Consider the following 12,596-nt stretch of genomic DNA (forward strand, 5'->3'; position numbering starts at 1 on the left):
CCTTTCTATAATAGGGTGACCAGAATTGCACACAGTATTCCAAGTGTGGCCTTACCAATGTCTTGTACAACTTTAACAAGATGTCCCAACTCCTGTATTCAATGTTCTGACCGATGAAACCAAGCATGCCGAATGCCTTCTGTCCACCTGTGACTCCACTTTCAAGGAGCTATAAACATATACCCCTAGATCTTTTTATTCTGCAACTCTCCCCAACGCCCTACCATCAACTGAGTAAGTCCTGCCCTTGCTCAATCTACCAAAATGCATCACCTCGCATTTGTCTAAATTAAACTCCATCTGCCATTCATCAGCCAACTGGCCCAATTGATCAAGATCCCGCTGCAATTGGAGATAACCTTCCTCACTGTCCACCATGCCACCAATCTTGGTGTCATCTGCAAACTTACTAACCATGCCCCCTATATTCTCATCCAAACCATGAATATAAATGACAAATAACAGTGGGCCCAGCACTGATCCCTGAGGCACAACGCTGGTCACAGGCCTCCAGTTTGAAAAACAACTCTCGACAACCACCCTCTGGCTTCTGTCAAGGAGCAAAATTTGTCTCCATTTCGATACCTCACCCTGGAACGCGTGAAATTTAACTTTATGCAACAAACTACCATGCGGTACCTTGTCAAAGGCCTTGCTAAAGTCCATGTAGACAACATCAACTGCACTGCCCTCATCTATCTTCTTGGTTACCCCTTCAAAAAACTCAATCAAATTTGTGAGACATGATTTTCCACTCACAAAGCCATGCTGACTGTCCCTAATCAGTCCTTGCATCTCTAAATGCCTGTGGATCCTGTCCTTCAAAAAACCTTCCAACAATTTACCCACCACAGATGTGAGGCTCACTGGCCTGCAGTTTCCAGACTTTTCCCTGCAGCCCTTTTTAAACAAAGGCACAACATTTGCTACTCTCAATCTTCAGGCAGTTCACCCATGACTACCGATGATTCAAATATCTCAGCTCGGGGACCCACAATTTCCTCCCTAGCCTCCCACAACGTCCTGGGATATACCTCATCAGATCCCGGAGATTTATCTACCTTGATGCGCGTTAAGACTTCCAGCACCTCCTTCTCTGTAATATGTACACTCCTCAAGACATCAATATTTATTTCCCCAAGTTCCCTAACATCCATGCTTTTCTCAACAGCAAATACTGATGAGAAATATTCATTTAGGATCTCACCCATCTCTTGTGGATCCACACATAGATGACCTTGTTGATCCTTAAGAGGCCCTACTCGCTCCCTTGTTACTCTTTTGCCCTTTATGTATTTGTAGAAGCTCTTTGGATTCTCCTTTGCCTTATCTGCCAAAACAATTTCGTGTCCCCTTTTTGCCCTCCTTATTTCTCTCTGAACTCTACTCCTAAACCCCCTATACTCTTCAAGAGATTCACTTGATCCCAGCTGCCAATGCACATCATGTGCCTCATTCTTCTTCTTGACCAGGGCCTCAATATCCCGAGTCATCCAGGGTTCCCGACTTCTGCCAGCCTTGCCCTTCACTCTCAGAGAAATGTGTTTACCCTGAACCCTGGTTAATGCACTTTTGAAAGCCTGCCACTTACCAGACGTCCCTCTTCATTCCCACAGACTCCCCCAATTAACTTTTGAAAGTTCCTGCCTGATACCATCAAAATTGGCCTTGTCCCAGTTTAGAATATTAACTTTTGGGACAGACCTATCATTCTCCATAGATATCTTAAAACTAATAGAATTATGGTCACTGGTCCCAAAGTGATCCCTCACTCACACTTCTGTCACCTGCCCTTCCTTATTTCCCAAGAGCTGGTCAAGTTTTGGCCCCTCTCTAGTCGGGCCATCCACATACTGAATGAGAAATTCCTCCTGAATACACAACAAATTTCTCTCCATCCAACCCTCTAATACTATGGCTGTCCCAGTTAACGTTGGGAAATTTAAAATCTCCGACTATTACCGCCCTATTTTTCTTGGAGCTATCTGTCATCTCCTTACATATTTGCTCCTCAATTTCCCGCTGACTATTTGGGGGCCTATAGTACAACCCTATCAAAGTGATTTCCCCCTTCTTATTTCTCAGTTCTACCCATATAGACTCAGTGGCCGAACCCTCGGATATATCCTCTCCTCAGCTCCCTGACGAAGCATTCATCCAGCGACACACCAACCCATTCACTCCCACAATCAACTAACACTTATGGAGCTCCCCGGGGTCTCTTCCTCGACTCTAGTCTGCTCTGATGGAGCTCCCCGAGGTCACTGTGCTGTAAATGGGGTGTGTGCTGTCTCTTCCCCGACTCTGCTCTGATGGAGCTCCCAGAGGTCACTGTGCTGTAAATAGGGGGTGTGCTCTCTCTCTTCCCTGACTCTACTCTGATGGAGCTCCCCGGGGTCACTGTGCTGTAAATAGGGTGTGTGCTCTCTCTTCCCCGACTCTAGTCTGCTCTGATGGAGCTCCCCGAGGTCACTGCGCTGTAAATGGGGTGTGTGCTGTCTCTTCCCCGACTCTGCTCTGATGGAGCTCCCCGGGGTCACTGTGCTGTAAATAGGGTGTGTGCTGTCTCTTCCCCGACTCTTGTCTGCTCTGATGGAGCTCCCGGTGTCGCAGTGCTGAAGATTCTGGGAGAAATATGCAGCAGTTTGAGGTTGGGAGAATTTTTAAACATACCGGCAATCTGCTTACCATTGCTGCTGCATGGAAGATTCAGGCCCATTTATATTTTAAATCCATTTATATTTTAATTGTTATACTAAAAATTAACACAAACACTCACCAGATCTCCTCCAGACTCCTGCAGGTCAGTATGAGGCGGCGGAGAGCAGGGACAGATTGATCTGTGAAGGAGTTTAATCCCAGGTTCAGAATCCTCAGTGTCTGGTTTGTACAGAGAGCGGAGGCGAGATCCTCAGCACAAGAATCTGTGAGAGCGGTATTAGCCAGACTGGAGACCAGAGAGAGGAATAACAGGAATCAGGCTCAATCCCCAGTGTTTTAAATAATACTGTTAATAACAATAATAATGTATTGTATCAGACATTCCAAAAACACAACCTGCATTTCTGTAGAATGAGGAAATACTCAATGCTGAAAATGAAATATAAATATAATAAACTGGAAATGCTCAGCAGGTTAGCTAAATATATGTGAAGAGAGAAACAGGGGTAAAGTTTGAGCTTCCATTGGAACTGGGAACGGGCAGTGAATTGACAGGTTTGAAGTGACAGCGGTGGGTGGCTGGGGAAGAAACAAAGAAAGGACAAACTGGAATTACAGGAGTGATTAAATGATAAAAGTGATGATGGGACAGGACCATAATCACAGGATCCCCGTGTCCTTACTCGGAGTGGCTCGGGAGGGACATGGGATGGTCAGTGGTTTGGGAATGCAGTTTGTGGTGAGGTCGAAGAGAATGGCTGTGATTTTACCAGAAGCTCTGAAGTCCCAACATGGGGATTGGAAATGGGTGGTGTGTCCGTGTGGGCAGGATAGGCAGAGTTATGAAGGTGATATTGTCAGAGGCGGACAATTAACGGCTGGCAGGCAGGGGGAGCTGCCCACTGAGGCAGCCCGGGCACGGGGCAGTCCCGGTTCAGGGAATGCTGGCACCACCTCCAAAGCCAGCAGGACTTTCAAACACAGCAGCTCTGGAGGGAGCAGCGAGGGAGCTCTGCTTATTGAATGAAGGACTGAAATGTCAGAAAGCAGAGCAAGGCTTGCACCCCCCCCCCCTCCCTGGAGGGGCTCCTCCCGGCTGCTCAGGCTCAGAGGGAGGTCCTGTTCCCTCAGGATGGGAGGAGATTATCCCATCGGTACAAGCCAGTCTGGATGGAGATTGCTGGGAGGTGAGCAGGTTTCAGACACGTGGTTACAGAGTGGAAAAGGATCAATGTCCTGATGTGTTCTGCCACGGTGAGTGCAGCACAGCCTGATATGTGAATAAGGATGAGGAGGAAATTGTGGAAAGAACATCTCCACCCAGACAGTGGCAATGCAAAGGACGTGCAGAATGCCATTGGCTGTCCTGTCTGGAGACAATACACATCTCTGTAACCTGTGCTTAATGCTCCCTTCTCTCACATTATCTGTCTCTTTAAGACCTGGTTGGCTGTAGGGATTCGCATTCTAATCAGTATTCTGGAACTTGATTTTGTGCGTCTGTGTCCCGTTTGAGAGCAGATTTCCACTCCATCTGACGAAGGAGCAGCGCTCTGAAAGCTAATGGTATTTGCGACCAAATAAACCTGTTGGACTTTAACCTGGTGTTAAAACTCTTACAATGCAAATGCAGCAGCATTGACTGTCAGAGACATGTCCGTTAGGCTGGCACCAGCATAGCTAGAGCAGGGCTGACCAACATATTCACTGGGCAAACACACGTCAATGTTTTTCTCACTCAAGCGGCCGATGAGTAAATTTCAGAATGATAAAGTTTGGCACAGCAGAAATTTCAATTAAAAACTAAACTGAGATATGAAAAGAAACAACTTGCTGAGCACAATAATGAGTAATAATTAAAGTTGATTATTAGAGTTTAATTCTCATCAATCACAAATTGTTTCTCTCCCACATTTGCTGCAGACTGGCTCAAAATCCTATCAGCAGCAAACATGGGAAAGAAACGGGATGTGATTGGAGGCGCAGCTCCATGCAGATTCTTCCATTCAAACTGAACTGTGTGACTGAGATTCTGGAAACTCGCTCCGGGGGCCGCATTGAGGGGCTTCGAGGGTCACATTCACCCCTTGGTCCACACGTTGGACAACCCTGGGCTACTGCATGTGTTTGATGGGTGAGTAATAATTTATGTGTTTGGAAAGAGAGCAAACATCATCAGGGAATGAGTGAAGAAGAGTGGAGACATCCAGGTCTTGCCATCCTTACGCCAATGGAAGATGAAGTGCTGGATCAGGAAGGCCTGGGGGCAGAGTGGGTAATTACTGCTGGTGAGATGGGTTGAGTGGGTGGCCGAATGAATGGTCACAGGAGAGCGTCTGGTGAGGACAAAACATAGAGCTTGTTTATCCATCACAGGTCACAGAGAGCAGTCTGAAGGACGTATTGGGATAAGAACAAAATACCTAGGAACAGGAGAAGGCCATTCAGCCCCTCGAGCATACTCCATCACAGCTGGTCTAATTATAGTCTCAACTCTTTTCCCCGTAACCCTTGATTCGCTTCTCAATCCAAAATCATTCTTAACTCAGCCTTGAATATATTCAATGATTCTGCCGCCACTGGTCTCCAGGGAAGAGAATTCCACTGACCAGCCACCATCTAAAAAAATAAATTTCTCCTCATCTCAGTCTTAAGGGACTGACAATTACATTTTAAAATCTGTCCCCTTGTTCTGGTCTCTCTTACACGAAGAAACAGCAACCACCCTGTCTCATCCCCTCAATGCGATCACCTTTTAATCTTCTGAACATTCATCGATATTGCTCCAATCTGCTCAAATTTCCCTCGTGAAATAAACCTCTCCATCCCAGGAATCAGCCGAGTGAACTTTCTCTGAACTGGTTCCAATACAATTCTATCCTTTTTTAAGTAAAGAGCTCAACACTGTACACATTACTCCAGTTGTGGAGCCTCCCTGAGCCTCTCCACATCCCCTTGAAACATCTTTGCATCCTCCTCACAATTCAGATTTTCACCTAGTTTTCCATTATTTGCAAATTTGGAAATATTATATTTGATCCCCACATCCATATCATTCATGTAGATTCTGAATAGCTGAGACCCAAACACTGATCCCTGCCGTACTCCAATAGTTAGAGGCTGTCAACCCAAAAGAACCCCATGTATTCCAACTCCTTGTTTCTGTCCATTAATCAGTTCTCAATCCATGCTGGTATATTCCTCCCAATCCCACGTGCTCCAATTTTATTTAATAACCTCTTGTGTGTGAATCATGCAACTATAGAATCCCTAGTGTAGGAATCGTCATTCGGCCCATCGAGACACACTGACAGAGTAACTTACCACGGTCCGCTCCCCATAAACTCACAAATTTACTAGGGCTAATCCACCTAACCTACATATCTTGGGACATTAAGGGCAATTTTACCATGGCCACTCCATCTACCATCCATATCTTTGGAGTGTGGGAGGAAACCGGAGCACCCAGAGGAAACACACGCAGACACGGGGAGAATGTAGGAACTCCACACAGTCACCCAAGGCTGGAATTGAACCCGGGCCCCTGGCTGGGATGCAACAATGTTAACCACTGTGTCACCGTGCCAGCCTTTCATAAATCCATGTTGGCCCTGTCTAATCCTGCCATTAATTTCGAAGTGTTCTGTTATCACTTCCTTTATTATGGATTATTATAGGATTTCCATACCATCAATGTCAGACTAATAGATCTGCAGTTGCCCAGTTTCCCGTAACCCCACATATTTACTCTGTTAATCCCCCAAACCGACACATCTTGGACACTAACGGGCAATTTAGCATGGCCAATCCACCCAACCTGCACAGTTTTTTTGGACTATGGGAGGAAACAGGAGCAGCCGGAGGAAACCCACACAGACACGGGGAGAACGTGAGAACTCCACAGACAGTCGTCCAAAGCTGGAATGAATCCGGGAATCTGACACTGTGCGGCAGCAGTGCCAACCCCGGTGCCACATCTTCGCTTAATCTAATACAGTCCTTGAATTAGCAACGGCTAGAACACTTCTGCTGCTCTTCTCCAAATGGAAGGAATCTATTTTTGTTGGAAACGCCACACATTTGCACATCACCATGTCTAAAACAGCTTAGAAATCATAGAAACCCTACAGTGCAGAAGGAGGCCATTCGGCCCATCGAGTCTGCACCGACCACAATCCCACCCACATATTTTACCCACTAATCCCTCTAACCTACGCATCCCAGGACTCTAAGGGGCAATTTTTAACCTGGCCAATCAACCTAACCCGCACATCTTTGGACTGTGGGAGGAAACCGGAGCACCCGGAGGAAACCCACGCAGACACGAGGAGAATGTGCAAACTCCACACAGACAGTGACCCGAGCCGGGAATCGAACCCTGGACCCTGGAGCTGTGAAGCAGCAGTGCTAACCACTGCGCTACCGTGCCGCCCTGCGATTGGCACTGGAACGTGCTTCTCCAAGAAATTGCTTGAATACATTCTGTGAACGGATCTTCTATTCAACTTTTGACAATCCGAGCGATTTATACAGTAAATGGAAGAAGCCACAGGAGCATTGACCTACAGAGGGATCTGTGTGTACAAGTCTATAGATCCCTGAAAGTGGCAACACAGGTGGATGAGGTGGTCAAGAAGGCAGACATCATGCTTGTCTTCATCGACCGGGGCATCGAGTATAAAAGTTGTCAAGTTATGTTACAGCTGTATGAAACTTCAGTTCGCCACATTTGAATATTGCTTGCAGTTCCGTTCGCGACACTACCAGAATGATGTGGATGCTTTGGAGAGGGTGCAAGGAAGGTTTACCAGAATGTTGCCTGGTCAAGGACGGTTAAGTTATGAGGAGACGTTGTATAAACACAGATTGTTTTACTACAAAAAGGGAGGCTGAGGGGTGACCTGATGGAGGTGTACACAATTATGAGAAGCATCAATATGGTGGATAGTCAGAGACTTTTCTCCAGGGTGGAATGATCAACTACAAGAGGGCACAGGATGAAGATGAGAGGAGCAAAGTTTGGAGGGAGGTGTGTGGGGTAAGTTTTCACCCAGAGAGTGGTGGGTGCCTGGAAGGCACTGCCAATGGAGGTGGCAGAAGCAGGCACGTTTCCAATGTCCAAGGTGCATCTTGGTAGACACATGAACAAGAGACACACAGAGGAATAGAAACCGCAAATTGGCAGTAAGTTCTGGGTCTGAATAAGCGTTAGGAGGCGCCACAGGCTTGGTGGGCTGAAGGGCCTGTTACTGTGCTGTGCGGTTCTTTGTTCTTCTTTGTATATGAAGATTAAAATCACCCGTGGTTATTGCAATATGTTTTTACAAGGCCCCATTATTTTTCCTGTGTATTGTGTCAGAGATTGTGACTGTTGTTAGGAGCCTATAAATGATTCCCACAAGTGACCTTTTAACTTTGTTAAATCTTATCTCTATCCAAACTGATTCTGCATCTTGAACTAAGTTCAGCTCTTGCTGCTGTACTGACATCTGTTACTAACAGTGAGACTCCACCACCATGTCCTGTCCTCCATTAACTGTTATCTATTCACTCTCCCCCTTTTCACAGATCAATGGATGCTGTGTCCCGGGACAGCTGTGCACATCTGAGGAGGAGGAGAGAACCTCAGAGGGTGAACCATAACATTATTCCCCCACTCCCTCAACATAAGGATTTGTGGGACTGACATCTCATTGCTCAGGGATCAGAGAGAGAAGCAACAGGAGTCAGAGGAAAAGCAGTTTTCCTTATTCATAACTGACGCCAATAGTATTGGGCAGAGTTTATTATACAAATACCAGTGGTGAAATTACATTGTTGAATATTCAGTTATTATAAACACAATCTCACACAGTCTGCTACTTACTCCAGTTTCTGTATTTTACATTCCGGATTCCTCAGAGCCACAAACAGCAGTTTCACTCCGGAATCTCCCAGTTTATTGCCACCCAGATTCAGATCTATCAGTGAGCGGTTTGTACTGAGAGCAGAGGCCAGGTCCTCAGCACAAGAATCTGTGAGACCATTAAAATTCAGACTGGAGATCAGAGAGAGAAAAATAACAGGAATCAGGATAAATCCACAGTGTTTTTAAGAATAAGAGCATTAACAATAATAATGTACAAAGCGGGACATTCAAGAAACACAACTTCAGTTGATACAGAAGGCATAATTCTATTGATGCTGTAAATCTGAAATATGAATAAAATATGTTGGAGACTCTGATCAGGTCAGGCAATATCTGTGAAGATAGAAACAGATTGAGTTTCAGTTCAATTAGCTAAACATAGAAATTGGAAATAGCAGTGAATTAAATTGTTTTAAGTGACAGGGAGCTGGGGATGGGCGGGTGACAAGGAAAGAACAAAATGGAAGTGCCGGAGTGATTAAATGACAAAAAGGATGATGGTGAAAGGGAAGAGCACAGGATTCCCATGTCCTTACCCTGAGTCACAGGGAGGGACATGGGATGGTCAGTGGCTCAGGAATGGAGTGTGTGGTGGGGTTGAAGCTGATGTGAGAGAAACCTTTTTCACGATGCCAGTGGTTCGGGTCTGGAATGTACAGTCTGGAAGTGTGTTGGACACAGGCTGATTCGAGGCATAACAGAGGGCAGTCGATGAACAATCGAATGAAACAATGTGCAAAGATACGAGGAGAAGGCAGTAGAATGAGACAAATTCCTAATCCTCGTTTGGTGAGCCGGTGCAGACACATTTTGCCTCGTGGTGCTCCGCAATAATTCTGTGAAGATAATGGTTGGAAATGTATCGACATTTTAACTGGAAGCTGGTGATTTTAAATTACCCAACAGGGTTAGGTAATTTAGCCAGTGTCCACAAAGGGCCATTGGTATCTCTCTCAGGTAGAATCAGAGAATTGTTTTTTTTTATACTTTTCCAATTCAATCAAATCAAATCCAATTCAGAGTCTCAACAAGTTGAGACATTTCCGATCCAGGCTGACAAGACAGGGCAGGCGACCAAACCACCCTGTCCTGGGCCCGATCTACATGAGCCAAGCTGATTGGAGAAGGGGGAGGTTCCTCCTCCAAGACTTGGGCTCATTTGTATCCTAGCCAAAAGGCCGAGATGCCGCTTTTAAAAATTGCTTCATATGAAACATATGAAGCCTCAGCGTAACCTAATGACCTCAACCAAGTGCAGCATCCTCTCCATGCTACACTTGATCTTAGCCAAAAGGCCGAGAAGCGATATTACAGAGCAGAAGGAGACCATTCGGCCCATGCTCTCTGCACTGACTCTCTGAATGAGCAATTTACTAAGTGTCATTCCCCCAAATTCTCCCCGTAACCCTGCACAATCTTCCTTTTCAGATCATAATCCAATTCCCTTTGGAAACTTTCAACTGAACGTGTCTCCACCACACTCCCAGACAGTGAACTCCAGCCCTTAACCACTCGCTGCAGAGGAAGTCCTGGTTCAGGCAATGCTGGCACGGGCAGCACTTTGATAGGCAGCAGCCCTGGAGAGACCAGTGAGGAAGACCTGGTTAAGAACACAGGGCTGGAATGGGAGGAGAAAGGTTAAACTCAATTCAATGATGCACTTGGCAACACTTGGTACTCTTCCCCAAGGCTACGTGAGTTTGGAGCAAATTTCTGTTCTCTCAGGACTGGACAGTATCTGCCACATCAATCCAAGTATATCGGGATGGAGATTACTGGAGAACTGAGTAGGCGTGGGTTATATGGTTGCAGTGAGGCAAAAGGATGAATAACTTGCCAAGTTCTGACAAGGTGGTGAAGCATTTTATAGCATATAATCTGAGGCATATGGGGTCGAATGAGAATGAAAGTGAAATGGTAGAAAGGCCATCCCCACACAGACACAGGCAATGCCCAGAAAGCAGCATCAACTGTCAGAGACATGTCAGCCTCTCTCTGCAGGGTTCTAGTTAGTCAGATAACTCTAGCACTGTGAGAATGGGATGGTCACAGGCAAGAGGCTTTCCCTGTGTAGACATGATGGTCAGTCAGGTTCTCACCAGCATAGGCTTGTGTCTTTGATGGGAGAGTAACAATGGAACTTTATGTGCCTGTAGAAGAGAGCACGAAACATCAGGGAATGAAGTAAAAATGCTGACAGCGTCCAGATCTTGTAATACTTACACGTAGAATTAGCAGCGCTGGAGCTGGGAGAACAGCAGATTGTGTGGGAAATCGCTGATTGTGATACTGGTTGTGGAGCTGAGAGTGTGTGGTCGACTGGATGGACACAGGAGACTCTCTGGTGCCTGCAACACATAGAACTTGTGTGCCCATCACCGGTCACATGGAACCGGCTGAAGGACGTGTTGGAATGTACATTTTGTTACAAACTATGTCTTGAAGAAATATACTGAATATTGAAGGATATTGAATTCGATGATCAGCCATGAACAAAACGAATGGTGGAGCAGGCTCAAAGGGCCGAATGGCCGACTCCTGCTTCTAGTTTCTATTTTAATCATGTTTCTCTGCAGGTTATGTTGTCGGCACCGTGCTGTCTGTAGCCGGTTTCCTTTATTGTTACTGAAGCAGTATAATTGACATCATGTTGATTTTAATCTGAACTAATGCAGTGTTCTGTTGTTTCAGTGTTTTCCCTGGGATGGCAGAGTAGAGCTTGATTGCGGGTGATTGACAGGTTATGTCATGTGACTGAGGGACAGCTATTTTTCACAGAACATTCTAGTTTCAATTCTGCTTTCAGAAGCTGCTTGAAGTGAAGACAAACAGCAGTGCTGTTTCCCTCTCTGAAGTTGGAGTTTTTGCTGTTTAAGTGTTGCTGTGTTGGAAGCTGTCAGAGACTGGGGTTACCTCTCTGCGGTTGGGCTGTTCGCAGGCGACATCCGTCTCTGAAAACAATTGTCTGTTGGCTGTCCAGGAGTGTTAAAAAGCTGGAAATCGGCATCACGTGAGCTTACTTGTTTTTGTGCTAACTAACGTTGGAGAAGGCTGTATGTCTGTGGGTATTGCTTTATATTGGAACAACAGAGATAGCTAGCTGTTAAGAGTTACACTGTGTCATGTTTAAGTCTTGCAATTGGTAAAGGTTATGCTAATTCTTGTTGTTATATTCTAACTGCATTCTTAAATAAACAGTGTTTGATAAAAGCATCCTAGTGGGTCACTTGATTCATACCTGGAGTGAAACACCTCATGCTCATCAATGCCAAAATCAAATGTAAAACCAAGAGTCCAGGCGAACTTCACAAAACACCTTGGAGTTTCTGGTCTGCATCTTAACAATTGCCTCCATTCACTCTTTACTCTTCCTCACAAATCAAGGGCTGTGTGACTGGGTGACGTGTGGCCCACCTGTAAGCATGTGAAAGGGTCCTCATAGAGTCACCATCACATTATTCCCCTACACCCAGGGCACAAAAATCAGTGTGATTGACATTCCACTGCATTGGGATCAGAGAGAGAGAAATCACAGGAATCAGTGGAAATTCAGGTTCTGGTTCATAACTTCCAACCCCTGGGCCTTTATAGAGTTTTTCAGCACAGAAAGAGGCCCTTCGGCCCATCGTGTCTGTGTCAGCCATCAAGCACCAATCTATTCTAATCCATTTCCACCACTTGCTCCATAGCCTTGTCTGCTGCGGCATTTCAAGTGCTTGTCCGAATGTTTTTTAAATGTTGCGAGTGTTCCTGACTCCACCACCCTTTCAGACAGTGAGATCCAGATTCCCACCACCCTCTGGGTGAAATAACTTTTCCACAGAACCATAGAATCCCCATTGTGCAGAAGGTGCCCAATCGCCTCATCGACTCTGCACTGACTGTCCGAAAAAGCCAGGCCCACACAACTGCTTATCACTGGACATTTACCATGGCAAATCCACTGAAACTACATATCTTTGGACACGAAATGATGATTTAGCATGGTCGATCCACCTAACCTACACATCTTTGGACTGTGGGAGGA

The 12,596-nt window shown here is 45.8% G+C and overlaps 2 protein-coding genes across 7 annotated transcripts in view; one reads left to right on the forward strand and one right to left on the reverse strand.

Moving 5' to 3' along the window:
• The window catches only part of LOC144482103 (NACHT, LRR and PYD domains-containing protein 3-like), a 252,719-nt gene that overhangs the window by 89,137 nt on the left and 150,986 nt on the right, over nucleotides 1-12,596 (forward strand). The gene's annotated exons all lie outside the window — the stretch shown is intronic.
• LOC144482101 (NACHT, LRR and PYD domains-containing protein 3-like) overlaps nucleotides 1-12,596 on the reverse strand; it is a 76,224-nt gene that overhangs the window by 2,232 nt on the left and 61,396 nt on the right. For 3 of the 6 annotated variants that reach the window (XM_078201333.1, XM_078201335.1, XM_078201334.1), the window contains exons 10-11: nucleotides 8,528-8,698; nucleotides 2,780-2,947 (exon numbers count right to left, since the gene is read on the reverse strand). In XM_078201333.1, the coding sequence (XP_078057459.1) occupies nucleotides 2,780-2,947; nucleotides 8,528-8,698 (339 nt within the window). Of the gene's footprint in view, nucleotides 1-2,779; nucleotides 2,948-8,527; nucleotides 8,699-10,792; nucleotides 12,033-12,596 lie in introns of those variants that run through there. The other 3 variants (XR_013495856.1, XM_078201336.1, XM_078201337.1) reach the window with 3 other exon arrangements.

Source organism: Mustelus asterias (assembly GCF_964213995.1).
Source record: "Mustelus asterias chromosome 26 unlocalized genomic scaffold, sMusAst1.hap1.1 SUPER_26_unloc_15, whole genome shotgun sequence".
In the NCBI taxonomy this organism is placed as follows: Eukaryota; Metazoa; Chordata; class Chondrichthyes; order Carcharhiniformes; family Triakidae; genus Mustelus; species Mustelus asterias.